At 40.7% G+C, this 26,988-nt stretch overlaps 1 protein-coding gene across 7 annotated transcripts in view; it reads left to right on the top strand.

Annotated features, from left to right (window-relative positions):
* The window catches only part of ITPR2 (inositol 1,4,5-trisphosphate receptor type 2), a 489,277-nt gene that overhangs the window by 410,288 nt on the left and 52,001 nt on the right, over positions 1-26,988 (top strand). For 5 of the 7 annotated variants that reach the window (XM_045061584.1, XM_019834731.3, XM_019834733.3 and 2 more), the window contains 3 exons: positions 3,647-3,739; positions 14,308-14,438; positions 15,763-15,928. In XM_045061584.1, the coding sequence (XP_044917519.1) occupies positions 3,647-3,739; positions 14,308-14,438; positions 15,763-15,928 (390 nt within the window). Of the gene's footprint in view, positions 1-3,646; positions 3,740-14,307; positions 14,439-15,762; positions 15,929-26,988 lie in introns of those variants that run through there. The other 2 variants (XM_019834732.3, XR_006600593.1) reach the window with 2 other exon arrangements.

Genomic DNA, 26,988 nt, shown 5'->3' with positions numbered 1-26,988 from the left:
ATACATAGATTGAAAATTATTAAACTGGAGACTGAATTTCATACCTGGGTATTCATCTTTATTCAGAGGAACGTGAAATATTTTGTTACTGTCTTTCCTGTTCTCCCATAAATGTTACTTGTTCCAGAATTTTACAGGCATATATATTTAAAGAAAGAGCTCATATTTGTAAGTAGCCTCCCAGACTCCCCCAAAACTGTGAATCATAAACAAAAATCTTCGGGTTTTAATTATTTCTTATGTACCAGGCATGATCACAATGAGTTACTCAGTACAGGGAGAGTCTGAAGCTGAAGCAATCACAATCCCTGAATCCAAATGTATACAATAGTTATTGTTTTCTGACTCTAGTCATAAATATTTTTGTGTTATTAAAAAGGATGTTAGTGACATTATGAACATATCTTCCTTAGAAATATAAAAAGGGGCGCTTCGGTGGCTCAGTTGGTTAAGTGTCTGACTTCAGCTCAGGTCATGATCTCGCGGTTCATGGGTTCAACCCCCAGGTTAGTCTCTGTGCTGACAGCTCAGAGCCTGGAGCCTGCTTCACATTCTGTGTGTCTCCCTCTCTCTCTGCCCCTCCCCCACTCATGCTCTGTCTTTCAGAAATTAATAAAAGTTAAAAATTTTTTTATTTTGATTTTTTTTTTATTTTTCTAATTTTTAATGTTTATTTATTTTTGAGAGAGATACAGAGCATGAACGGGGGTGGGGGGAGGGCAGAGAGAGAGGGAGACACAGAATCCAAATCACGCTCCAGGCTCTGAGCTGTCAGCACAGAGTCCTATGTGGGGCTTGAACTCACAAACCGTGAGATCATGACCTGAGCCAAAGTTGGATCCTAACTGACTGAGCCACCCAGGTGCCCCAGAAAATAAAATTTTTTTTTAAAGAAATATAAAAATATCTTTCCTTTTTTCTTACAAAATAGGCAGCATTAGACCTAAAATGTCAAGATCTTTATTAAAAAATGTGCATATTTAGGGGCGCCTGGGTGGCTCAGTCAGTTGGGCGTCCGACTTCGGCTCAGGTCATGATCTCACTATCTGTGAGGTCGAACCCCGCATCGGGCTCTGTGTTGTCGAGGCCTGGAGCCTGCTTCGGATTCTGTGTCTCCCTCTCTCTCTGCCCCTCCCCCACTCATGCTCTGTCTCTATCAAAAAGTGAATAAAAGTTAAATTTTTTTTTTTAAAAATGTGCATATTTACATGAAAAACTGTTAAATAAGAGAAAGCATTTGTAAATGCTATGAAAATCTAGTATACGAGAAGTTAAACTCTTGACTCTTCATAGATTGAGAATGTTTGTTGCATAAGGCTGAGAGTGAATACGATATTGTGCCCTGAGGAAAGTGCGTTTATTTTCATAATATTTTTAATTATTTAATTTGTAACACCATCTGTCTATTGATAAATAGCATCAAGTTTGTTTTTTCAAGTACCAAACACTATTTGCTCCCAAAGTTGAGTAAAAGCTTATTGAGGATAACCAGCCTAGGTAGCAAGTGAAATCTGGAGGGCAGACATGTGCAGTTGTTCAGGGGGTAGGAAATAGTCATGGGAAAGCCAGGAGGTAGGAACAAGGAGGGAAGGTTGGGAGTTCTAGAGCTTGCGGCAGAGCATTGCAGACACATAGGAGAGTGGAGGATGGATAATTTGCAAATGGCATCGGGAATTTAGGAAAACGCAGATCCTACCTCTGAGACGCGGGGCCCCGTGCTCCACAGAGGAAGCAGCTGCCACTTGATGGGGTTGAGGGGGGCCCATGTCTTAGAAAAGCCCAAGGAGTTGGAGAGAAGGATCTGTTGACAAGCAAAGATTACAGTGTTTCTCACGTGTTCTTTCTTCCCCCTTCTCAGTGCTGCCCTCTGGCTTCCCACCCTCATTTCCTCTCACCCAGGAGACTAGGAACCTCTTAGTGGCTTTCCCACCTGCAGCCCCTTCTTCCCGCCCAATTCATTCATTGTAACCTCCGGTTGATTCGGTGTCTCATTGATTCAAAAACTGCTGGGATCTGCACTGGCTGTGAGATGCTTGGTTTAAAACAATAGCCTGGATGCTCAGGTCACTCTGCTCCCATGTCTGTGCCCTCGCTGGCCTCTGTGCCTTTTGTCATACAAACTGCACCAGGAATCCCGCCCACCCCCCCATCTTTCTATGTGTGAATCCCATGTCTTTAGATTGATCCTTCTCCAAAACGCTTTCTGTTTGTTTGTCTGTTTGTTTGTTTGTTTGTTGCTAGAATTCACGTCTCTCTCGTAATGCACTCCATTACGTTAACTGTACTTTACTTCCTCCACTCAAGTGTAATCCTGTCTTTGCCTCTCAGTATTCCCGAATGATCAGGTCTCTGAGGCCTCGACTCTGGGCCCTCAGAGCCTGGCATGGAGCCAATAAATATTAAGTAAGAGAATGGCCACCAGGACACATTCAGAAACCCCATCTCTCTCCTTCTCTGACCACCAGAAACCCTCTCCAGCACCAGACGGTGCACCTGCCCTTTCCCCGGAGCTTGCCCCAGTCAAGGGGCAAGGAAAGGTGGAGGTGAATGTGTGACCTCCCTTCCCTGAATGGACTCTGTCTTTCTCAGCTCCAAGGCTTGGGTTGCAGGCAACCCCAGGCCTGGTCCGTCCCCCAATCATGTGTCCTAACTTCAGCTCCTGTTTGTCACTTCTGCCCTCATCTCATCAGAGAACCAGGATAACTTGGTGTGATGTTGCTCTGATATACACTTGAGTATTTCTTCAACCCTTTGTATATACAAATGAACTTACTCCTGCCCCTCCCTCTCACAGACTTTGATGACTGTTTGAAAAATCGGTTTGAAGAGAGGGAGGGAGGCAAACCACAAGAGACTCTTAAATACAGAGAACAAACCGAGGGTTATAGGGGGTGGGGGAGAGGATAAAGTGGGTGATGGGCATTGAGGCAGGCACCTGTTGGGATGAGCACTGGGTGTTGTATGGAAACCAATTTGATAATAAATTATATTAAATTTTTTTTTAAAAAAAGAAAAATTGGTTTGAGAAGTGTGAACCTCTTTACTTTGTATTTGTCACTAACAACAAAAAAATTTTCTTATAAAGCTTCTCTCGCACAGATAGGAAGTTTACCATTTTCTGTTCCATTCTGGCTGGGGAGATAGGCCAAGCAGATGGATCCTTGGGAACTAAGGGAGAAAAGAAAGATTCCCCCCACCCCCCGACTGTACTGTTAGAACTGCCATGACCTGAAAGTCTCTACCTGCTATAGGGACTGACCAGTGGCTTAGAATCCGGGAAACCAACTGCTTTGGGGAAAAAGTGTTCTGTCATTCCAAGTCTGAATCCTGAATGCATTTGGCCATGGAAACATTGTTGTACATGGTGGTTCAGGTCTGCATTATTATTAATACTTTATCTTTGCCACTTCAAAAAGGTATAAAAGGCTTTTAGTGGGTTGGCTTGTGAACTTACTCCCTATTTATAAAATGCCTTCAATACACAAAACTGTGTTCAGAGTTCCAAACCAAGTTCCTAAAAGACTTTAGGATCACAGCTAAGTTGAGGTAGTAGTGATTTTTATTTATAGGCCTTTGTAACTATATGTTGATTTCTTGTCATTTGCGTATTTGTCTCTATACCATATTCTAATTTGTGTGTTCTCAGGGAGTAATGAAGTTCCTACTATGACTTTAACTTCAATGATGGGAACATGTGAAAAGGACAACTGCTCACCCACTATACCAGCTTCGAATACAGGTCTGTAAAAAGGACCCCAGAACAGTACAAACCTGATACTTTGTAGTTATGTTTATTACTGCTAAGGGAGTTGCTCTAAGAATTTCGTGGTGGTTGAAATAGAATCATGGAGGGTAAAAGAACCAAAAAGTTTCAAACTAGAGAAAGGATTCCCATATCTGTCATTTTGTACCCCACCCCATTCCTTATATTATTCCTATTCTTGAGAATTTATCAGATTTACCTTGTGGTACCTGCTGCTAAAAATACTATTACCAAATTGCAAACCCATACCACACTTGACACCCTTTTAAATATATAGCCTTTAACAGAGAATCTGGAAACACACAGGCTTAGAACTCAAAAGACTTGGTATAATCCTGGACTTCCCACTTTCTAGCTCTCTGTCTTAGATATGTTATGCAAATTTCCTGGACTTTGTTCACATGGTTTGCCCAGAGTGGGAAGGGGTGAGGGACCAGACAGACAGAGAGAATATGATACTTTCCTTGCTTCCAAAGGAGCAAATGGGAACCATGCTCATAAAAAGAATTTTTGAAACTCTAAATTGTTCTCAATGGTTTGGAAACTATGGCATATGTGAAATTTAATGAACTGTAGAAGGAATTAGTGATCTCTTTCCAGAAGCAGCAGTGATTTAGGGAGTATATATCTTTAAATATTTGAAGAGTTTTATATATAAAAAAGGAGTGGATCCAGTCTGTATTACATCTATGAAAGGCAACAGTGGACTCAGGGGAGATGATGGAAGGAAGAGTTAAGCACAGTGTGAGGACAGAGTCCCCCTTTTCCATCTGGGAGCACACTGTTTTTCCGATCATAATGATAGGGGCTTCTTTCCCAAATTGCCTTTTTCCTTGAGATGTTGGCTTGTTGCATGAGGAAAAATGGATATGCCCTTTGGCGAATGAAACGTTTCAACCTTTATGACCTAAGGGGAGAAATAAACACATGTACATTCCATCCTAATGTCTCAGTAGTCAAAGGAACTGTGAGCAACTGCCTCCCAGGCTTCTTTCCTCCCCGAAGTCCTGGCTACTGGGCTAAGGCTTGCAAGCAACAAACCAGCTCATTCCATGCTTGTGCAGCTTTACTGTGCTCTGCAATTTCTAAAATCCTGGTACATGCATCCTCCAGTCTAAACATTTCCAATTTCTTCAGCCTTCCCTACATATTACAGCAGTGACTTTTGATGTAACACTCCAAGGCAAGAAGCTGAGTGGTGTTCTCTTATTCTGGATAGTGGAGTTGGGAATCACACCATACCCTTGACCCAGATTTGGCTGACTCTTGGCTAACATGCCATTCTTCACTGGTTCAGCTGTTAAGCCATAAATGCCTATCCTGTACTCATGTAATTGGGAGTTTGGAATTTCAAGCATAAAACGGTGCATTTATTTTTACTTGTTTCTGCCACCCATAATCCAAGGCCATCTCAGTTTGTCCTGGAAATAGACAAGGAGTTGTTTTGCCTGGTTGAACTCTAGGTTTCCAGCACCTTCTAGTTCTAACCTGTCACAGGGCTCATGATATCTTTATGGATCCTGATTCTGTTAAGCAATATGTTCATTCTCTCTCATGTCATCCTCAAGTTGATAAGCTGTAGAACAGGGATTGGCAAACTATGGCCCGTGGGGAAATCTGATTTGCCACCTGTTTTTGTACAGTCCTTGGGCTAGGACCAGTTGTAACATTTTTAAAAAGTATTTTCTTTAAAGAAAAAGATGCAATGGAGGCTTTATGTCACCCACAAAGCCTATAACATTTCCCATCTGCCTCTTTGAAAAACAAAATTGCCCACCTCTGCAAAGGAAGATTTTCATTAAAAGCGCTAGAAATGTTACATAGGACAGTGCTAAGCTCAAAATCTTTAGCATGCTACTAGAAATATGCTTTCAGACTGACATAGTCATGTTCTGTGCAATTCTTCAGCCACAGAGAACTCTGTCTTAAATAAACTATCAGTGAGCCCATGTTTCTCTATCTTTAAAAGAAAAATCATGAGACTCCTCAGAGTCTCCTTGCCAAATCCCAGACACATGTCTGTCACATCCCCAGTTTGAGGTTAGTGTGAACCCATGCTGGTTTCTCTTGATGCCTCCTTCTTCCCACACCATCCTTTCAATGATCCATTTTGGTATGTTATCTTGGGGATCAGCATCAGGCTTATTTGTCAGCAGTTTGCTGAATCTATCACAATCTCAAATTCAGGTCTATAAATGCTCCTCTCTTCTTATTATTCATGGTTTAAAAAGAAATATCATAGGGGCGCCTGGGTGGCTCAGTGGGTTGAGCGTCCGGCTTCAGCTCAGGTCATGATCTCGCGGTCCGTGGGTTCGAGCCCCGCGTCGGGCTCTGTGCTGACAGCTCAGAGCCTGGAGCCTGTTTCAGATTCTGTGTCTCCCTCTCTCTGACCCTCCCCCGTTCATGCTCTGTCTCTCTCTGTCCCAAAAATAAACAAACGTTAAAAAAATAAAAAAAAAATTAAATAAAAAATAAATAAAAAGAAATATCATAGCTATTTTAAAAACTTGGGCATGGTTTAAGTAGCTGTGTAAAACTAAATAGCTCTTAGGATCTTTACCCCATCTTGAACTTCAATCTATTGTCACTAGAACTTGTTATCTTCTTTTCAATACAGCCTTCTTTCTCCTTAACAGTGTGAAAAGTAATAGGTTAAAAAATTTACTTTCTTTTTAGCACAAATATTCTAACAACAGTGTCCCAAGTATATAGTGACTCGATTCCTGCCTTGCTCCTCTGTCTCTGAATATTACCTTAAAATTATTTCCTTTATGTTAAAGCAAATATACGTTAACTATAGTTTGATTTTAAGAAAAGAGTATTACTTTGCCAGTGAACCAAACACAAAGCCAGCATTCTTCCTGCCAGAGACCATAAAGATGGCAGACCCAGGGGCCCAGCCCAGTGGCTGAGCTGGTGATGCTCATCCCCAGCATGGGAGCCAGAAGCTCCTAAGACTCGGGGAAATAGCTGCCAGAGGCTCTTGTCCTGGAGTCAGATCTTCCCGCTCTTATGTGCTGTGAGCATGTCCCAGGACGTGGCTGCCCAGCTCTGTACAATCTTACAAATTGTAGGCTTTATACAATTGTCATTGATAACCAACCAGGCATTCTATTGTAATTGTTTTATGTGCTGTTACTGATTGTGAGATTTTGATCTTAACGTTTTAGAAAAAGTGAATATTTTTGTAAAACCAGAAATTCATTAAGCTGATTCAGTACACATGATGATGATATTATTAATATATAATTAATAATTATATATTTATATATAATTATTAATAATAAAGCCTTAATAATTAATTAATTATTATAATTATAAAACCTTATTCATTCCTGCATATAGCAATAGTTGTTGAGCCTGTACTACTGGCCAGCCACCATGTTAGGTGTTCAAGACATAGTATTGAATAGACAAACATGATCCTAGTCCTTATGGAACTTATAAAACACTGAGGGGGGGAGGCCTAAAGAGTCATAAAATATGGTGAGTCCTACAAGCGGTGCTATGATAGATAATCACAACAGAGTTTGGCTGTAGGTAGAGCAAACAGAAAGGCCTTTCTGAGGAGGGATTATTTAAACTGAGACTTGGAGCATGAAAAGGAGCCAATCACACCAAGAGGTAGTGCAAGTACATTCTAGGCACAGGGAACAGCATGGGTGAGGGCCCTGAGGCATGTCAAGGGTGTAGATAGATGCTCTTAATTATCCTCACATTATACGTAAAAACACTGAAGGACACAAACTTTAAGTAAGGTCACAATAGCTCGTAGACTAAGCTAGATCTCCAGTTCCAGGGCCTGTCCTCCAGTCTTCTAAGTTTTATTGTCTTCTAGTTAAAGGATTAACTGGGAGGAATGCTAGGGGCGTCTGATGAATAGAGGCCAGGGATTCTGCTAAACATCCTACAATGCATAGGACAGCCCCCCTCAGCAGAGAACTATCCAGCCCAAAATATGAATGGTGTTGAGGTTGAGAAACTCTGTTCCATCACAAAGTCCATTTGGATATTGATTTACAACTCTGAATACAAACTCATAAAAGGCTTCTCATAAAAACGTCTACAACCTGTGACTCACCTCATATATTACCCAAAGAAGAGAACTTCCCTTTTCTGGATAGACAGATGGGGACAATTCTTCCTGGCTTATTACGCCAGAAGCAAAGTCTCCATTTATTTAGGCTCCACCTGCACTGGGAGCAGGGAAAGGCAGGTATGATTTTGCAGGGAAGCTCCCAGAGAATGGAGATGAGGACAGCAGAGGAATGTCAGCCCCAGAGGGTGACAGGAACACTGTTGGGAGCCAGAGCTGATGGCAATCATTCCTAAATCAGTCTTTAAAACTGCAGGAATGCCTGTATTAATGCATCTACCCTTTCCCCCTGTGCCCGTTTTGCGTTTGGCATGGTTAAGTGATAAAATTCATTGGGCTGAAAAGTCCACAGATTTGATCCTCTAGCCCTTGGCCACATGTATTTACTGCAGAAGTGAATAAGAGCCAGAACCTCGTGTTTGCTGTGCACCATGTGCCACTGAGATTTAAAAATAACTTTTCTATGTCTACGATCAGAATTAAATTTTAATTTGCAAACCCTAGTGTGCATTTGTGACGGCCTTGGTTTGTTACCTTGTGGACAGCAGGTCCGTGTTACAAAAGGCCCAGACACATACACAGTAGCAGAATAACAAGCCTTGTGGCGACTGGGAAGCCCAGCGGCCGGTCCCCGAGGAAGCTCCAGCAGATGCCGGTAGGGTCATTGTCCCAGGAGCCGCACATTCGCACGGTAACTGGCAACCAACTGTGGTCGGAAAAAAAAATAAAAAGAACTTTTATTTCATTTGCTGCAGACCTACCTGAATTCTTAGACAAATATAATCACCAAAGAAACACCAGAAAAATTTAATAACTGATTTTCTAGAAAGGTTAGGGCTTTTTTAGGCAATTTACAAAACACAGTTACAAGTATTTTCCAAGGAAAGGTCATTTGAATATACAGAAAAGGGAGGAAGTTCACAGATTTCTCACACTAATGAGTAATTCAAATGTAATATGTTTTGGTATTTTACTTTAATGAAAGAGACTGAGGAATAACAGAAACCAATCAGCCTTAGTGCCAGTCTACGTCTTGGCTTCCCACTGGGGGCCCCGCGTTTTAAGTCTCTCTTTCTAGTTAAAATTTTTAAAAAAGAATTTCCATAATGAAGCAATTGTAGTTAAAGTTTAAAACTAACAAACAAGAAATTTTCAATTGCACTCAGGCTTTCAGATATATATCTTAGTGATAATCTGTTGTTTCTAAAAAATCATTAAAAATGGATAATTTAATTATTAAAACAGAAAAAAAATAGTCTTATTAACAGCTCTTAATTCAAGCATGCCCAATATTTGAAAAAATTTATAGACTAACACCTCGGATCGGAGCCAATCGAATATATTTTTATTCATTTCTTCATATAAAACACTTGAATTTCTTTTATGAATTAAGAAATACCACTTTATTTTACTAATACTCAACTGAAAAGGAGGATAATTTAACCCCATATTGTTCAAGTATAAAGTTTGTTATATTAAAACTGTAACTTTGTATAAGATTTTGTAGCCCTCTATCACCAATAATGAAATTATGATACCTACATTTGTTGCCCCCCATGTGCCAAGTGATGTTCTCAGTTTCTTACAGGTATATATTTAGCTTTTTTAAGTGTGTCCACATGACCCATCTATTCCCATGAATTCTTTACTTTTGCCTGTACACAAGCATGTGTTGTCACTTCTTTTTTTTCCATAAAGCCTATTTATTTATTTATCTATCTATCTCTCTATGTATCTATCCATTTATTTAGAACAGGGGAGGGGCAGAAGGAGAGGGAGAGAGAATCTCAAGCAGGCTCTGCACTGCCAGCACAGAGCTCAACATGGGGCTCAAACTTGTGAGATCATGACCTGAGCCAAAATCAAGAGTTGAATGCTCAAACTGGCTGAGCTACCCAGGTGCCCCTGTGCTGTTGCTTCTTTTATAACTGCCTGTTTTCATCATTACCCCCTCGCCACCATTAGCTAGATTATTGTTCTTGCATTTGAAATCTCCTTGCTACCATCTGTTTGAACCTTCCTCTGCTCTCTGTTATCCCCACAAACTAATCCATCTCCTTCCTTTCAGGACCAAAGTTTCCTATAAAACAGTTGACCTACCCTCTCTCCTTGATTTCTGCATCAACCGTCTTCTGTTTCACTGTCTACCATCTTCCTGTTGTTTCCTGATGACCTAAATGTTCAATCCAGCGACCTTTTCTTGCTTCTCGTTGCCTTTGACTCTTCTGTAATTTTTACACTTTTTTGTGCCTTCTCCATCTTTAAATTATTTTCTTCCTGAATTTAAGGTCACATTACTCTCCCAGCTGTCTTGTGCTCTGTAGCTTTTAAAAGTGTTTTCTGGGGTGCCTGAGTGGCTTGGCCAGTTAAGCATCCGACTTCAACTTAGGTCATGATCTCACAATTCCTGGGTTTGAGCCCCACGTCAGGCTCTATGCTGACAGCTCAGAGCCTGGAGCCTGCTTCGGATTCTGTGTCTCCCTCTTTCTCTGCCCCTCTCCTGCTTGTGCTCTGTGTCTCTCTCTCAAAAATAAACAAACATTTAACAAATTTAAAAATGTTTGCTCATCTTCTCATTCTACACACACAGAAATCATCTGAAATTCTTTGTCTTCATCATAACACCTTACATCCAGCTCCCCCTTCTCAGTTGTCAATTTCTGTGGTTTAATGGGACCATCCATTCCCAAGTAAGCTCTGGCTGGAAGCTTCAGTAGGATGTGTAACATTGCCTTCTCCCTCATGCCTAGGGTCATGGCGCCTCCTGTTCATCCATACTTTTCATTCTCATGGCCATCACCCTGTTGAGGCTCATCACACATTATGCCTCCTATCTGGTCTTTCTACCTCCAGGCATTCTCTTCTCTTCAATTCACCTACTGTATCACCACTAGACTGCTTACCAGAAATCACTGCTTTGGGTATTTTTTCCCCTACCCCAATGCATGATTTTCATGATACTCCGTTGCCTGCCAAATAAAACCCAAACTCACAGAGAGCCCCCAGTTTTTCTCCCCAGAATTATCTTCCACTCCTCTACATACTGGTTTATTTGATCTTCTATCTTCATCATATAGGTGAATGTTTTTTACCTCTTGGGCTCTGTGGCCATACCATGTGAATGCCTCTCTGCTACTGTTTTAATCCATCGAATATTCAAGGCAAACTCAGAGGCTACAGTCAGTAGAGGGACTCCCCTCTCATTACCCTAGTATTAAGTGTTCTTCCTCTATTCTGCTTTCTTTGTATCACTTCTGTGGCTTTAAACACATGTGAATTTGCCTTATTATTTAAGTAAATATTCTATCTCATACTGTTTCATCAGCTAGTTGATAAACCACCTTGCCCCGATTTAAAGTTCTCCAGTGGCTCCTCTTGGCTTTCAGACAAAGTTGAAACCCTTTATCTGGGTGTGCAAGTCTCTCCATAATAAACAGGCCCCTTCCTGTTTTTCTTCTCACACTTGTCTACATGCACCAAAGGCCCAGTCATTACAATACACCTGCGGTTCCAAAAGCACCTCATATGCGTTCATGCCTGTTGACCTTTGCTCATCCCACTTTCTCTGCCTGGAATGTCTTACTTTGCTGATATTACTAGTCAGGCAATATCTCTTTCAATATTCAACTCAGGTGCCACCTCCTGCAAGATGCTGTCCCCAATGCCCCCCATCCTGTGAGATGCATACCACCCTGCCTGCACATTGCACTGTCTTTGTTCACCTGCTGACCCATCTTTCCTAGGAAGCCACAAATCTCCTAGGGACCCCCACACTCTGCTCTCCCCACCTGTATACCCAGCAGCTAGCACAGGGTCTGTTGAGGTAGTGAGATGAGGCAGGTTTGGCATAGAGAAGGCAAGGTGGTTATGTAGGTAGGTCTCCACAAGGTGGCATTTACTTAGGTGAATTTACTATGACTCAGGGCCTGGCTTTCAGCCTGAAGGCCTGGGAACTTGGCTTAACATATTGTGAATAAATCCATCTCACAAAGATAGAGCCTTATTAAAACCAAGCTCTTGGAGGCTGCTATATAAAACTAGCATGCCTCTGCACCGGATATTATGGAGTGAATATCAATTGTTGTCATTGAGCTGACCTGGGCCTTCTCCCCCTGTTTATATGCCACACAGAAGGTCAGTACTCTCATTATATATATTTGCAGCCAATGAATTTTATTTCACAATGGCTAATCATGTGAATTGTGTGTGTATTTTACTAGCTCACCTGTGACAGAATGAACAACCTCATTCTTAAATTCTTGGGGAGAGATGGGAGGACTTTCATGTGGCTTCTATGTACTGACCAATCTGGCACATATTAAGTCATTAGTAAGCACTTATGTGACATGACCAGGTAGTTTCTGATCAAATATATGAACCCAGATCCCTCCACTAAATATAAGGTTGCTTTGATTGAAAGTCTAACCATAGCAAAGCAGCATATAGACCTATTCCATATGACCTCATTACTGGAAAACCATATTTCTCTTTTTAAAATTCCTTTAATTCCCTCATACATTTCTATTTTTTTCTCATGTTTATTTATTTATTTTGAGAAAGAGTGGAGAGAGAGAGAGCAGGGGATTGGCAGAGAGAGAGGGAGAGAGAGAATCCCAAGCAGGTTCCATGCTGTGAGCACAGAGCCTGATACTCATTCTCAAAACCATGAGATCCTGATCCAAGCTGGAATCCAGATTTGGACACTTAGGTGAAGGGGCCACCCAGGTGCCCCCTCTCATGCGTTTCTAACCAGTTTTCTTTATGGTCTTCCTAGCCATCACATTAGAACCCACCTTCAGGTGTCAGAGACCTAACTAGCATGTTGCACGCTGAGATTTCTCTGTCTGATTTGTCTCTTCCTCTGTGCTGCTGCCCCTGCGAGCCTCACCTCTTCCCCATTTCTCCTTCCTCCAAAAGCAGTTTTATTTCTTCTACTTTCTCAATCAGAATGTACCTCAAGGCTCACCTCTAAGGCAAGTGGTCTGGCTCAGAATCTGCTGCTAGCTTTGAAGCTGAGCTTGATACTTGCCCATCTCTGACTTCAGCTTTCCTCTCGAGGTATATGTTTGTTTTAAAAAGAAACAGCTCTGAATAAGGTGAAAATATTGGGATCCCCTCTCCATGTGAAGTTAAAGTCAGTTCACAAGAGGAAGATCAGGCTTTTTGTAACAAAGTACCAAACAGGCTGTTGGTTGGATCATGTAGACAAAATTAGACTTTCTTTCTTTTTTTTCCCTCTTGTTGTTTCCATACTCCTGCTTTGACATACACACTGTGGCCACACAATTCCAAAAGTCAATGTCTTTATGGTTCTTTAACCTTGTAACAAGAAAAATACGTTTCTGCTCACTTACCAATTTTAGAAAATCCTGATTCTAATATCCAATTTAGTATGAACTTTTCACTATTTTAAATGCCTGGGAAATAATTACCAAGTCTGGTAACTTTACCTTTAAACAAAATAAGACCAGGAATTTTTCTGTCACATTGTATCTTTTCTGTCTCCCCATCGCTTCCTAAATATTTTCACATAAGTACATTCCCATGTAATAAATTGTTCACATAAATACATTGTGATTCTTGTCCATAGCTCAATGCTCAACATTAAAAGAGCTTAGGGGCACCTGGGCAGCTCAGTCAGTTAAGCATCCAACTCTTGGTTTTGGCTCAGGTTGTGAGATCGAGCCCTGCGTCAGCCTCCACACTGAGCATGGAGCCTGCTTAAGATTCTGTCTCCCCTTCTCTCCCTCCCCCTCCTCCACTCGTGTGTGTGTACGTGTGTGTGTGTACACTATCTCTCTCCCTCTAAAATAAAAAAATATATAAATAAAATAGCTTAGATGCTTAGCTAAAGTAATGAAATAATATTTGCCCTAATTTTTAAGCACCTACTAGGTGTATGCTAATCTCTGTGCAGTGTTTTACATACCCTAAATATAAGATTCTGAAGGGTTTCACCCTTAGATTCTTTATACCCTAAATATAAGATTCTGAAGGGTTTCACCCCATTTTATAGATGAGGATATTGAGGTCAAGTGACTGCTCAAGTCTCAGTACTGGGACAGAGTAGAATTTGAAGCCACGCCCATGTAACTGCCTTCACATGTCCCTTCACCTGCAATATCTTTGCCTCCTGGGTGAGCTGTTTTCCTGAGCTCTTACCACAGCCTCCCCACACGACACAGTGCACAAGGCATACTAGCTTTCTTATAATTTGTACTTTTCATCCTGTGATTTTTCACCGATGGAAGAAGACAAATATTTCAGAATCCCATTGCGTGACCTCCTCAGTCTGTGTCAGTCACGTGCTGCAACATTTAATGCATGTTGTGTGATCTCAAAAAATTGTGTCATGGCACAATTATAATGAAATTGAGATTCGGAAGTAGATGATAGCATATTTAAAAACATGAGCTTGCTGCGGTGTTTAATTTGTGTGTTTTCATAGCAGATGAAGAGTATGAAGATGGAATTGAAAGGACGTGTGACACGCTCCTTATGTGCATTGTCACTGTCCTGAACCAGGGCCTCAGGAATGGCGGCGGCGTGGGAGATGTTCTGAGAAGGCCATCGAAAGATGTAAGCTGGAGAAAAAAACATTTTTTCAAGGAGAATATAATCATTTTTTATAATTTATTTATTTATTTTGAGAGAGAGAGACAGCACACGAGCACGAGCAGGGGAGGAGCAGAGAGAGGGAGAAAGAATCCCAAGCAGACTCCACACTGTCAGCGCTGAGCCCCACGGGGGGCTCCAGCTCAGGAACTGTGAGATCATGACCTGAGCTGAAACCAGGAGTTGGACACTTAACCAGTTGAGCCACCCAGGCCCCCCTGAACATAATCATTTTTTTAAAACCTTCTTAATAGCATTTACAGTATTGTTTTTGTTTTCAGGATACCATATCATGTTGTTTGTTTTCAAAATATAATGGTGGCCATTAAAACCAATTCATTGTATGTTAGAATTACACAGAAATAGCTAATGTACTAAAAAAATCTATGTATGTCATGAAAAGTTTCCAAATTTGAACTGTGTATTGTATTACAGCAATGAGATCATGCCTACAAACTTCATACAGGAGTTAATTGTTACATAAATAACAGAAACTATGGTGCTCCTTGTCTATCAGTCTTCTCAGGCATGAAGATTTTACTCTTTGTCTCTGAATAGTAATGGCCACCATCATTTATCCATGATGAATATAAAATTTGAACAAATTCTAACATGATTTCATATATTAAAATGGCAAGGCTGAAAATTTTCTCATTAGCTACAAAACTCTCAAGCGCCAGGCTGGAGACATAAAAAAAAAAATCTCAGTTCTCCAACAGGCCAGCTGTAGCATATTGTCAGTTCATCTAATGGTGCCTCATCTATGAAACAGCTGGATTAGAATCTCTAATGTGTGTTTTCATACTGTCCATCAAAGAGAAGTAACCTGGAGCTGTGTATCCTTGACCCTATAAGGCCAAGAACAAAATCTACTCTAGAAACTGACAAGTCCTTCTCAGCTCCCTAATCACTGACTTTTGGAATGGCTACTTGTCTGCTTTTCGTGTAGCTTCTGGGATAGGGTCCCAATGTGCCAAAATGCAGTTAGCAGAATCATACAGGGAAGTGGTTTTTAAGAAAAGGTACGTGTCTGATTGTTGGGAGGGGTAGAAGTCCTAGAGAATACAAGGGCTTCTGGGAAACAGATGTGATGTTTATTTCACGACACTTAAGGAAAAGAATATGAAGATAGAAAGTGTGTGTCATTTTTTTTCCAACTTGGAGTACCATTTGTATTTATTCAGGAAACATTAATTGAATATATTCTCCATGTTAGACAATATGCCAAATCAACTTGCCTTGAAAATGTGTATATATATTGATATGCTTTTAAAATATCCTATTTCAGGAGCCCTTGTTTGCTGCCCGAGTGGTATATGACCTTCTTTTTTATTTCATTGTTATCATCATCGTTCTTAACTTGATTTTTGGTGTTATCATTGATACTTTTGCTGATCTCAGAAGTGAAAAACAGAAAAAGGAAGAAATTCTAAAGACAACATGTTTCATCTGTGGTAAGTGTTCTCGGAATACTAAAATAATAGATGAAGAAACTGTCCAGGAGGAAGGAGGGGCTAGAGTGATTTTTATTTGTCATGCTTTGGGAAAAATAATTTCAAAATGAAAGCTGGACAAAAACTATGTAATCGAGGATTGGACTAGGGTTCTCTGCTTCCAGAAATAGATAGATGAATTATATCTCAAAGCTATCTTGTCATTATTTCTGCAATTTGTATGATTCTCTGACTGTAGAATGTGTTGCAAAAGGTTACACCAACTGGCAAACAGATTTTTAATCACAATAACATATTGATTAAATGACAGAATGATTTTTATTTTATTTTGTTAGATTGTGAATCCACAGATGATTTTTCTAGCAGCTTGAACTTCTATTCACTGACTGTAACTTCTCTCAGTTTTTCATCTGTCTCTCTCTCTCTCTCTCTCTCTCTCTCTCTCTCTCTCTCACACACACACACACACACCACACTTCACACCTCATACTCTCCTCTCCTTCTCCCACTGTTAGCTTTCTCAGACTCATCCAACTTTCTCCTTGCCTCATCATTCCTTTTGGCTCTACCCTATTCTCAATATACCACAGCCCTTTCTGGCTTTGGTTGTCTTTGTAGCTGGCCAAGCACCCTGGAATCCTTCCCCCTCCTTGAATAATCACCAAGTCCAGGTTACCTTCACCATCTTTTTTACTATGCTGAGCTGAAGGATCTTTTGCTTAAAGTCACAAAACATGAGTGAAGGCTTCACTACAACATTATCCTCTATAACTCCAATTGGGCCTTCAATAAATCCCATTTCCTCCTTGGTTCACCTTTTGTCAACTATCTCATTCTCCTCAGTGGATCTTCCAAACCTTTCCAACATTCCTCTAACACTTGGAGGTGTACCAAATAATGAACTGTAACAATGAACTGTCTTCCAAGGAAACAAACATGAATTGGACATGCCTGTCTTCAGGGTATTCACAGTCCATTGTGGAGTGCAAACACAATAAGTATCATGGCTATTTAACATTTAAGCAAAAATGAACTATTGGGACCTCATGAAGATAAAAAGCTTCTGTACAGCAAAGGAAACAATCAACAAAACTAAAAGGCAGCCAACGGAATGGGAAAAGATATTTGCAAATGACATATCAGACAAAGGGCTAGTATCCAAAATCTATAAAGAGCTCACCAAACTCCACACCCGAAAAACAAATAACCCAGTGAAGAAATGGGCAGAAAACATGAATAGACACTTCTCTAAAGAAGACATCCGGATGGCCAGCAGGCACATGAAAAGATGCTCAACGTCGTTCCTCATCAGGGAAATACAAATCAAAACCACACTCAGGTATCACCTCACGCCAGTCAGAGTGGCCAAAATGAACAAATCAGGAGACTATAGATGCTGGAGAGGATGTGGAGAAACGGGAACCCTCTTGCACTGTTGGTGGGAATGCAAACTGGTGCAGCCGCTCTTGAAAACAGTGTGGAGGTTCCTCAAAAAATTAAAAATAGACCTACCCTATGACACAGCAGTAGCACTGCTAGGAATTTACCCAAGGGATACAGGAGTATTGATGCACAGGGGCACTTGTACCCCAATGTTTATAGTAGCACTCTCAACAATAGCCAAATTATGGAAAGAGCCTAAATGCCCATCAACTGATGAATGGATAAAGACATTGTGGTTTATATACACAATGGAGTACTACGTGGCAATGAGAAAGAATGAAATATGGCCTTTTGTAGCAACATGGATGGAACTGGACAGTGTTGTGCTAAGTGAAATAAGTCATACAGAGAAGGACAGACTCCATATGTTTTCACTCCATATGTGGATCCTGAGAAACTTAACAGAAGACCATGGGGGAGGGGAAGAAAAAAAATGGTTAGAGAGGGAGGGAGCCAAAACATAAGAGACTCCTAAAAACTGAGAACAAACTGAGGCTTTATGGGGGGTGGGAGGGAGGGGTGGGTGGGTAATGAGTATTGAGGGCACCTGTTGGGATGAGCACTGGGTGTTGTATGGAAGCCAATGTGACAATAAATTTCATAATAAAAAAAATTAAAAAAAAAACACACTTTCAGAGACATAATAGAGAAGCTCACAGGTTGTTATACCCCTTCAGGTTGTGGTAAGGGACAGTCAAGAAAGAGTCAGGAAAGGCTTCAAGGAGAAATGGTCACTGAGCTGATGGTAAAAAATGGAGGGTAATTAGTCGTATTAAAATGGGTAGAAGTAGAGTGACCAGCATAAGAACAGGCATGGAGGATAAGAACAGCACAATGAAAGTCTTCAGTTACTCTAAGGAGCTCAGTGTTTCTGGAGCATGAATTTTGGAGCAGGGCATGTCCAAGGAAGAGATTCGCCAGATCATATGGGGCCTTTTATGTTAAAAAAAACTTAGACTTTATCCTGTAGACTTATAGAGGATGCTGAATCATTAAAGAATTTAAGTAGAGGAATACAGGCTCTAATTTTTGTTTTAGAGCAATAGGGCAGCTATGAGAGGTTGTTTGTTAGGACATAGTCCACGTGAAGAGTAATGAAACCGTGATGTAGGAGAGTTAGGGTGGCAGTATTAAAGGTAGAGGACTGGGTCATGAAATATTTAGGGACAGAATTTTTAAATCTCAGTGGTTAGAAATGGATATGAAAGATAGTTGGGTGTCTGGGTGGATGGTAGTACCAACAGTTGAGTTTAAGAAGAAAAGAAGAAGAAGAATTTAGAGAGGAATATGCTGAGTTTGGCTTCAGAAATACTGAAATTGCAGCATACATTGAACACCCCAGTGGGACACACCCAGCACAGAGGTCAACATAGGTCTGAGCCTCAGAGAATGAGTCTGCACTAGAGACAGCAGTTGGGGAATCTTCAGTCTGTGTGTGGAGCAGAAGTGTGGAGAAAGGCTTCTGAGGGGGGAAGAAAAGAAGATGGGTTAGCGTGGGAAACATTAGCACTGAAGAGTTAAGAGAGAAAGAGGAACACACACACACACACACACACACACACACACACACACACGCTCACATGCACGCACACAAATCTGTCCAGTCAGAATGGTGTGAGGAGAACCAGGAATGTGTGGCATGAGGGGAGGGTGCATCCTTGGGAAGACAGAGACTGATTATCAACTATTTCAAAGCAGAGAAGGCCAGAGACATATTAACTGAAGTAGAGCCTTTGGTGACTCAAGATAAAGATGGAGAACTTTCCACAAGGATAAGTTGCACAATGCTGAAGGGAGACTTACTGGAAGGAAATGAGGCAGCAAAAAGAGTCTTGTCTTTCTAGATCTAAATTAGATGGAGAGAAGCAAGATTGGGATGGAGCCAAGGAAGGTATTGTACAATAATTTGGGGGATTTAGGGACGAGAAATGTTGTATGGAAGCATGAGTCCCATGGGGGAAAAAAAGATGCTGCCCTTGAAAATCTCTCTTTGTGTCACAGGATCTTGCTTCGACAGTGATTCATGTAAACCCTTTTCTTCATGATCATAATATCTATTATGTCAGTATTCAGCTTTGGAAGAAAGGGTTCTTTGGAAGAATGTATCAGTAAGAATCGAGCCTCATTTGAGGACGTGGTCCTATCTCCTGTATTCTAACAAGAAAATGAATAGCAAAACAAGTCCATCACTTAACCACTATTTCTGCTCCTCTAAACTTTCCCTTTGCTGTCAAAATTCTCTTTGGTTTTTCAGTTATTAAAGAAACCTATAACCTATACCCTCCTTAAAACATCACAATAACCCTCATCACAAAATTGAATGTTTTTCTCAACTCTCCCCATTAATTTCCTGCTGACCTTTTCTTCTGCCTTGGATTGTTCATTCTTTGGTTCCATCACAAGGCCCAATGTTTTTTTCCAACCACTGGATAAGCAGTTTGGACTTTATCATTGACTTCTTGTCTCTTCTCTCTGCCCTCCTCTTTAATACCACCTTTATGCAGATTACTGCCAAATGTGCAACCACAGCTCCAACCTCTCTCCAGGCTTTTGTCCTTTGTTTTCAATTATTGACTGACATCTATGCAGGCATGACTTCCTGGCAGCCAAATTTACCATGTCTAAAAACCAGTGCATCCCGACTCCCCATCGTCTTCCTCTGACCTACCAGTTTATCCTGACCTCCACATTGCAGCTGATGATATCCCATGGTGCCTTCAGTTATCTGGGCTGGGAGCTTCTCCATCGTTTTTAACATCTCCTTTTTCCCATTCTAGGTGCACTAGTTACCATGTGTTAATGAATCTGCTCTCCCAGTCTCAGTCTCTTTCTTCCACACATTCCACAGCAACACCTTGATTTTGCAGGCTCACCTTGGCTCACATCCCAAAATATCCTGCTCAATGCTGCCAGATTAATTTTTCCAGTGTGAATTCATCATTTTCTTACTCAAAAGGCTATCAATAGCATGGCACAGTCTGTAACTCTAATATTCCAAATTTTCTGGCCTGTGAGGTGCTCCACAATCAGCCTCCTTCTTTTTTTGCCCACCTTTTCACCCAATGTTCTCCTGTTTGTAGCTCAACTTCCAGCCTAACTGCATTACTCATCTTTAATGTAGAGACTCTCAGTTATAGTATTTCCATTTGGAATGCCCAAACTCCTTAGCTATTGAACTCCAACCCTCTGTCTAAGACCAGCTCTAATGCCATTATTCCGTGAATCCTTCTCTGGTTTCACTAACCAGCAGCAAGTCCTCTCATCACACTTTGCTCCATGGTACTCTATGTATTTTGTCTCTTGTCATATCTCTCTTGGATGCTATGCACTGTCATATCATAGAAAGGGCATGGACTTTATAGTTAAGTAGGCACACTGGTTCCACATCTTGGATATGTGATCTTGGCCAAGATTCCTTTCACCTTGAACTATTGTTCCCTCATCTGGAAAGTGGGGAATATAATGCCATCTTGTGGGGTTTGGGGAGTATAATTGAGATCACATATATCAAAATTCCTAGCTCAATGCTTAACTGAGTAAGCCTTCAATGCACATTAATTTCCCTTCTTTAAGAGATCCAGATTCATGCCTTATTTATTTTTATGCTTCCGTAGTATGTATTGGGGACCATTCACAAATATTTGCTGAATGACTATTCAATAAATCAGCCCAAATTAACATTATCTCTATTTTTAAAAAATTTTTCTTTATGTTTATTTTTGAGAGAGAGGAAGAGACAGAGAGCAAGCAAGGAAAGGGCAGAGAGAGAGGGAGACACAGAATCTGAAGCAGGCTTGAGGCTCTGAGCTGTCAGCACAGAGCCTGATGTAGGACTCAAACTCACGAACTATGAGACCATGACCTGAGCCAAAGTCGGATGCTTAACCAACTGAGCCACCCAGGCACCCCACATTATCTCTATATTTATGTGACTTATAACCTACAAAAGGAAGATAAAGTGGGTAAATACTAAACTGACATATACTGCAGACAAAAAACCTGGGTGCAACAATTCCAAGTTATTAAATTTTGTCACATTCAGGGTATTATTTCTGTGGCATCTGCATTCCCACGGAGATATTGGGTCATCTATCAGGAGGCATAAGGAGATATTAGATCAACATGGTCTATTTTCCAGAAGCTTCACATTTATTCTAAAATTTGAGAAGCCATTTAAGTACTTTAACCTAAGAATAAATGTAAAGAGTATTTTTTTAATGTTTATTTATTTTTGAGAGAGAGAAGCAGAGAGAGAAAGGGACAGCATGAGCAGGGAAGGGACAGAGAGAGATGGAGACACAGAATCCAAAGCCGGCTCCAAGCTCTGTGCTGGCAGCACGGAACCCGACGCAGGACTTGAACTCACGAGCTGTGAAATCATGACGTGAGCTGAAGTTGGACACTCAACCAACTGAGCCACCCAGGCACCCCAAGAGTATTTTCTATATTAGAACAAATAGAATGCTACAAAGTAAAACAAATTTAATGTGAACATTTAAAATCATGTAGAATTAAAGAAAAATTTGCAAAGTAATCTCAGGCACTTTCAGCTATTAATCCCTGTGACCTCAGTAGCATAAAGGCTCTCTGCTCTCTGCCCTCAAAGAAACTTTAGCAGAAATGTGTGAAAAGCATTATGATAATGCATATCTAGATATGCATCTGTTCCTGGAATTGCTTACCGTATGTAAGATCTAACACGTACCGTATACATTATAAGAACTTAGTTACAAGAATGATTTAAACAGTTGGGATATTTGGGGTTGTACCAGTAGGCTATGATATAGTTATTACTTGGTAAATGATTCTTAGAAGAGTTGGGTGTTAAACTGTGATCCAAAGAGGGATATAGTATCGAACAACAGAGGAGAAAATCTCCACAGTAGGAGAGAATCGACTCCAGGACAACACGTACCAAGTGACACCCAAGTAGCAACAGAGGAGGAAGTAGGTTCTGCGACAGGCGAAGAGAGCAGATGGGACATTCCTAGCCTTGAAGGCAATGACCAGATGTGTGAGCATTATGACTCAGAAAACAATTGCTAGTGATCCAGAAGGCGGTCATGATAGGGTGATGATGAGCAGATGCCAGAGCTGGGGCAGTAAGCACAGGAACAAATTGGCACTGATATCCATATTAGTTATTAATTTTGAATTACCAGTGGCTGAAAATCCAGTGAGAGGGAGATGTTGACAGAGCAGATGTGACAAAATAACAGAATGGAGAAAGGATTGATGGGAATCTGGTGCCTAGAATTAAAGATCTTTCTAGGTGATTTCATAGGAGATAAAGGCTGCACTGTCAGAGAGCGGCAATGTGTTCTTCTCTCAGTATATTGGTTCTTTATTTGTACTTACACACTAAGGTCATTTATGCATTTATTTGTTCAGTGATTACTTATTGAGTGTCTACTATGTGCCACGATATTGCAGTGAGCACAACTGGACAAAATGTACTGCCATCATGGAGCTTATTTTCCAGCATACATAGAATGCATGATGCCAAGGGCTATGCAGAAAAATAAAGCTGAGAAGAGGAAGAGACAGGCACACCTGGGTGGTGGGTGGGTATGTGCCCTCACCTTAGTCATATTGTGTGGGAAATACGACATAGGTATTCTGAAACGTTTGTGTTGAGCACACAAAGTACCTCTCATCCTTCCTTTCTTTTTGCCTTGCTCATCTCTTCCAATACCGTGGCTTTCATTGTTAATTTTATGTCATTTATCCTTGAATTAGTATATTTACACCTTGACATCTCTGTTCAGAGTTTCTAGCTTCAGACCTAGCAGCCCAACACCGGTTGTTCGACAGGCATCGTAAACTCAACACACCCCAAAGCAAACATATCTTCCCCCAGTCTTTTCTTTCTCTTTTTTTTCCTCTTGCTGTGGTGATATTACCATAAATTCAGTCATTCAGGTCAGACTTTAAGGTCATGCTTGATGCTTCTAAATCTATACCTCTAATTGGACATCAAGCCCTCTTAAATTTTCATCCCAAAACTTCTCTTTACTCTCTCTGTCTTATTCATTTTTCAGTTACTCTATTAATGTTAGTTGAATGCCTACTGTTTTCCAGATACTATGCCTGGTGCTGATAAAAATCAGTCAGACGGTACAGTGCTAGAGGCTAAGATAGAAATAGACAAATTTTCATAACAATGTCATGGGCACAGGGAGGATCCACTAGCTGGTTGTGCCTTGTGAGAGCCAGTGGTGGCAGTAGTTAAGCTGGGTCTTGAAGAAGGGTAGGAGGTAGGAAAGGGAGGAGATGGAGGCATAGAATTTTCAAAGGACCTGGTTTGTTTGGAGAATGGCGAGAAAGTCAGAGTCACTCTAAGAAATGTGCACAGGGTGGATTGTCACAGCATGAGTCCGAGGATGACTTCAAGTTCCCTGGTTGACAAAGACTTCATTAACAGAGGTGAAGAAGAGCGTGACATGCCCATAAGCTACCCAGCACGATTTACCCAGTAGGCAGCTGGAAATAGAACCTCAAATTGGGAAGAAAGGTCAGCGCTGGGGATACCTCACCAGTATGATGCCGGTTGAAACCATGGGAATGGCCGATAAAGTTTAGCGAGCAAGAACCACTGAAGATGAAAGAGAAGCAGTTCCCCTCTTTTACACCCCTCACTGCCCTAGTCCCCTGGTCTCCCCACCCTCAGCCTCTTCTCTCAGTCTTCCCCTAAATCCTACCACACAAAGTTACCTGATGCACAGCTCTGAACATGCTGGTCTCCACTCAGAGGCCTTCAGAATAAAGTGCAGTCTCCATTGCTTTGTGCTTAAAGCTCTTCACGCTTTGTGCCAAATGCACCATTTCATCTTCCTTTCCAAATGTTCCCTTCAGAGGAGTTGATGCTCCCCCAAACAGGGGATCCACTTTTACCTCTAGCTTTGCCCCGCCATTTCCTCCGCCCAGGAGGCAAAAGAACATGGCTTTAGAGCCAGAAAGTTTTTATTTAAACACTGACCGACTTTTTCACTACCGAGAGGCATCAACTTGAGCAATTCACCAAATTCCTCTGAATCTGTTTCCTCAGGTGCTAAAAGGTCAGATTGGATTACTGTAATTACCAGAGCATATTTACACATCTTTATGTTGTTGTCAGCACAAATAGGTGCTCAATAAAAATTAGGTGGCTTTTATTACCATTCATCTCTTTTCCACTTGCCATAATCCTGTTTCAAGGCTAGACATTTAAAGCTTTACACCTCTTTTAAACCTTTTAAAATGTACCTAGTCACAATTTGTTTTGTCCTCCTCTGTGCTTCCTTGGCAATTTATCACCACTTCAGGATATAACACAAGTTTTCTGTTTCCTCTACCATATTACAGATTAATTGATAGTAGACTCGTTATTTTTATAGCCCTATGTACCTTGCAACAGGAAGGTAATTGTTTGAACTGAATTCTGGGAACATCTACTTTAACATTCTCTCTCTCTCTTTCTGTACCTCTTTTGAGATATATGCCTTACAACTCACCCATTTAAAGTATACAAGTCTGTGGGTTTTAGTATATATATTCAGAGTCAGGCATCCATCATCACAATTAATTTTAGAACATTTTCATTGCTCTCAAAAGAAACTTCACACCCCTTAGCCCTCACCACCATCCCCCACCCCCAACCTTTCCTCCTCCTCAGTCCTCGGCAACCACTGATCTACTTTCTGTCTCTGAAGATTTGCCTATCCTGAACATTTTACATAAATGGAATCATATAATATGTGGCCTTCTGTGACCTGCTTCTTTTATTTAATATGATGTTTTCAAGATTCATGTTGTAACATGTATCACTACTTCATTCCTTTTTATTGCAGAAAATTCCATTGTACGATATGCCACATTTTATTTATCTTTTCATTAGTTGATGAATGTTTGGATTACTTCTACTTTTTAGCTATTATGAATAATGCTGCTGTGAACATTCATGTACTAGTTATTGTGTGGAAATATGTTTTTATTTCTTCTGGTTAGGTGCTTCAAGTGGAATTTCTGGGTCATATGGTAACTCTATGTTTAACCTTTTGAGGAGTTGCCAAACTGTATACTACTTGACAATGAAAAAGAATGAAATCTTGCCATTTGCAACAACGTGGATGGAACTGGAGGGTATTATGCTAAGTGAAATAAGTCAGAGAAAGACAGATATCATATGTTTGCACTCATGTGTGGAATTTGATAAACTTAACAGAAGACCACGGGGGGAAGGGAAAGGGAAAAAATAGTTTCAAACAGAGAGGGAGGCAAACCATAAGAGACTCTTAAATACAGAGAACAAACTGAGGGTTGATGGGGGGCAGGAAGGGGAAAATGGGTGATGGGCACTGAGGAGGGCACTTGTTGGAATGAGCACTGAGTATTGTATGTAAGTGATGAATCATGAGAATCTACTCCCGAAGCCAAGAGCACACTGTATGCACTTATATTAGCTAACTTGAAAATTAATTATATTTAAAAAATATATAAAAAATAAAGTGCTTTAGGAAATAAAAATTAAAATTGAAATTAAAATTAAAATTAAGTTGCATTATTTTAGATTCCCACCAGCAGGGTATGAGGGCTCCAGTTCATCCACATCATCACCAAGATTTGTTATTAATCTGTTTTTGATTATAGTCACCCAAGTGGAATAACATTTTATTAGTGAAATATTCTTAATTCATTCAATAAATATTGTGTTCAGTGCTGATGATAATATCACCAGACACCAATCTAAGCTATTAGGACTGTTGGTGAAGAAAAAAAGACAAATATATCTGCTCATAGACACTCAATAAATAATAAACATAATAAGTTCTTATCTGAGTTCGTGGATAAATTTGCATTCCTTTCTTTTGTGCTGATTAACAAGCAGGCTTTTTCTGGCACAATCATTTTTACCTCTTTATCTTAGACTTGTGGTCCGGTTTAATTTCACAACTTTGATATGGCTGTGTTCAGTCTGCTAGGAGGTGATAAGCACTCTAGGAAAAAGAGGATAAAAGAGAAAGAGTGATTGAGGGTGTTGGCAAAAGGGAAGGGACAGGTTGTAGGATTAAATAGGGCGATCAAGTTAAGCAACACGGAGAAGGTGAGATTTGAGCAAAAGGTGAGCAAGTTCATCAAAGAGACATCAGAGGAAAGAGCTCTGTGGGTAGATGAAGCCACCAGTCCAGGAGCCCTGAAGCAGGAGTCTGCATGCAAGGAACAAGGAGGCCAGTGTGGCTGCATAAGAGTTAGCAAGGGAGAGGAGAGTAAGAGACAAGGTTAGAGAGGCTATAGGGCATAATCATTTCCAGTTTAGCAAGTAGATATTACGTGGGATATACTAATACTCAACAATTGTTCATTATTTATATGAAATTAAAACTTGGCATCAACCCAGCATTCTGTATTTTATCTGGCAACCCTACTCATAGGCCATTGTAAGGCCTTTGACCTTTACTTTGAGTTGGAAAAGAACCACTGCAGGGCTTTGAACAGAAGAGAGACACATTCTACTTAGGTTTTTGAAGTATCGCTGTGGCTGCTGTGTTGGGAATAGGCCAACACAGAAAGTTAAAGTGAAAACGGGGAGGCCTGGGAGGCTAATGCAGCTGTCCTAGTGAGAGATGATGAAGGCTCAG

Source organism: Felis catus, chromosome B4 (genome assembly GCF_018350175.1).
Source record: "Felis catus isolate Fca126 chromosome B4, F.catus_Fca126_mat1.0, whole genome shotgun sequence".
Classification (NCBI taxonomy): domain Eukaryota; kingdom Metazoa; phylum Chordata; class Mammalia; order Carnivora; family Felidae; genus Felis; species Felis catus.
Note: the sequence above shows the minus strand (reverse complement) of the source record. Positions and strands in the feature narration are given on the sequence as shown.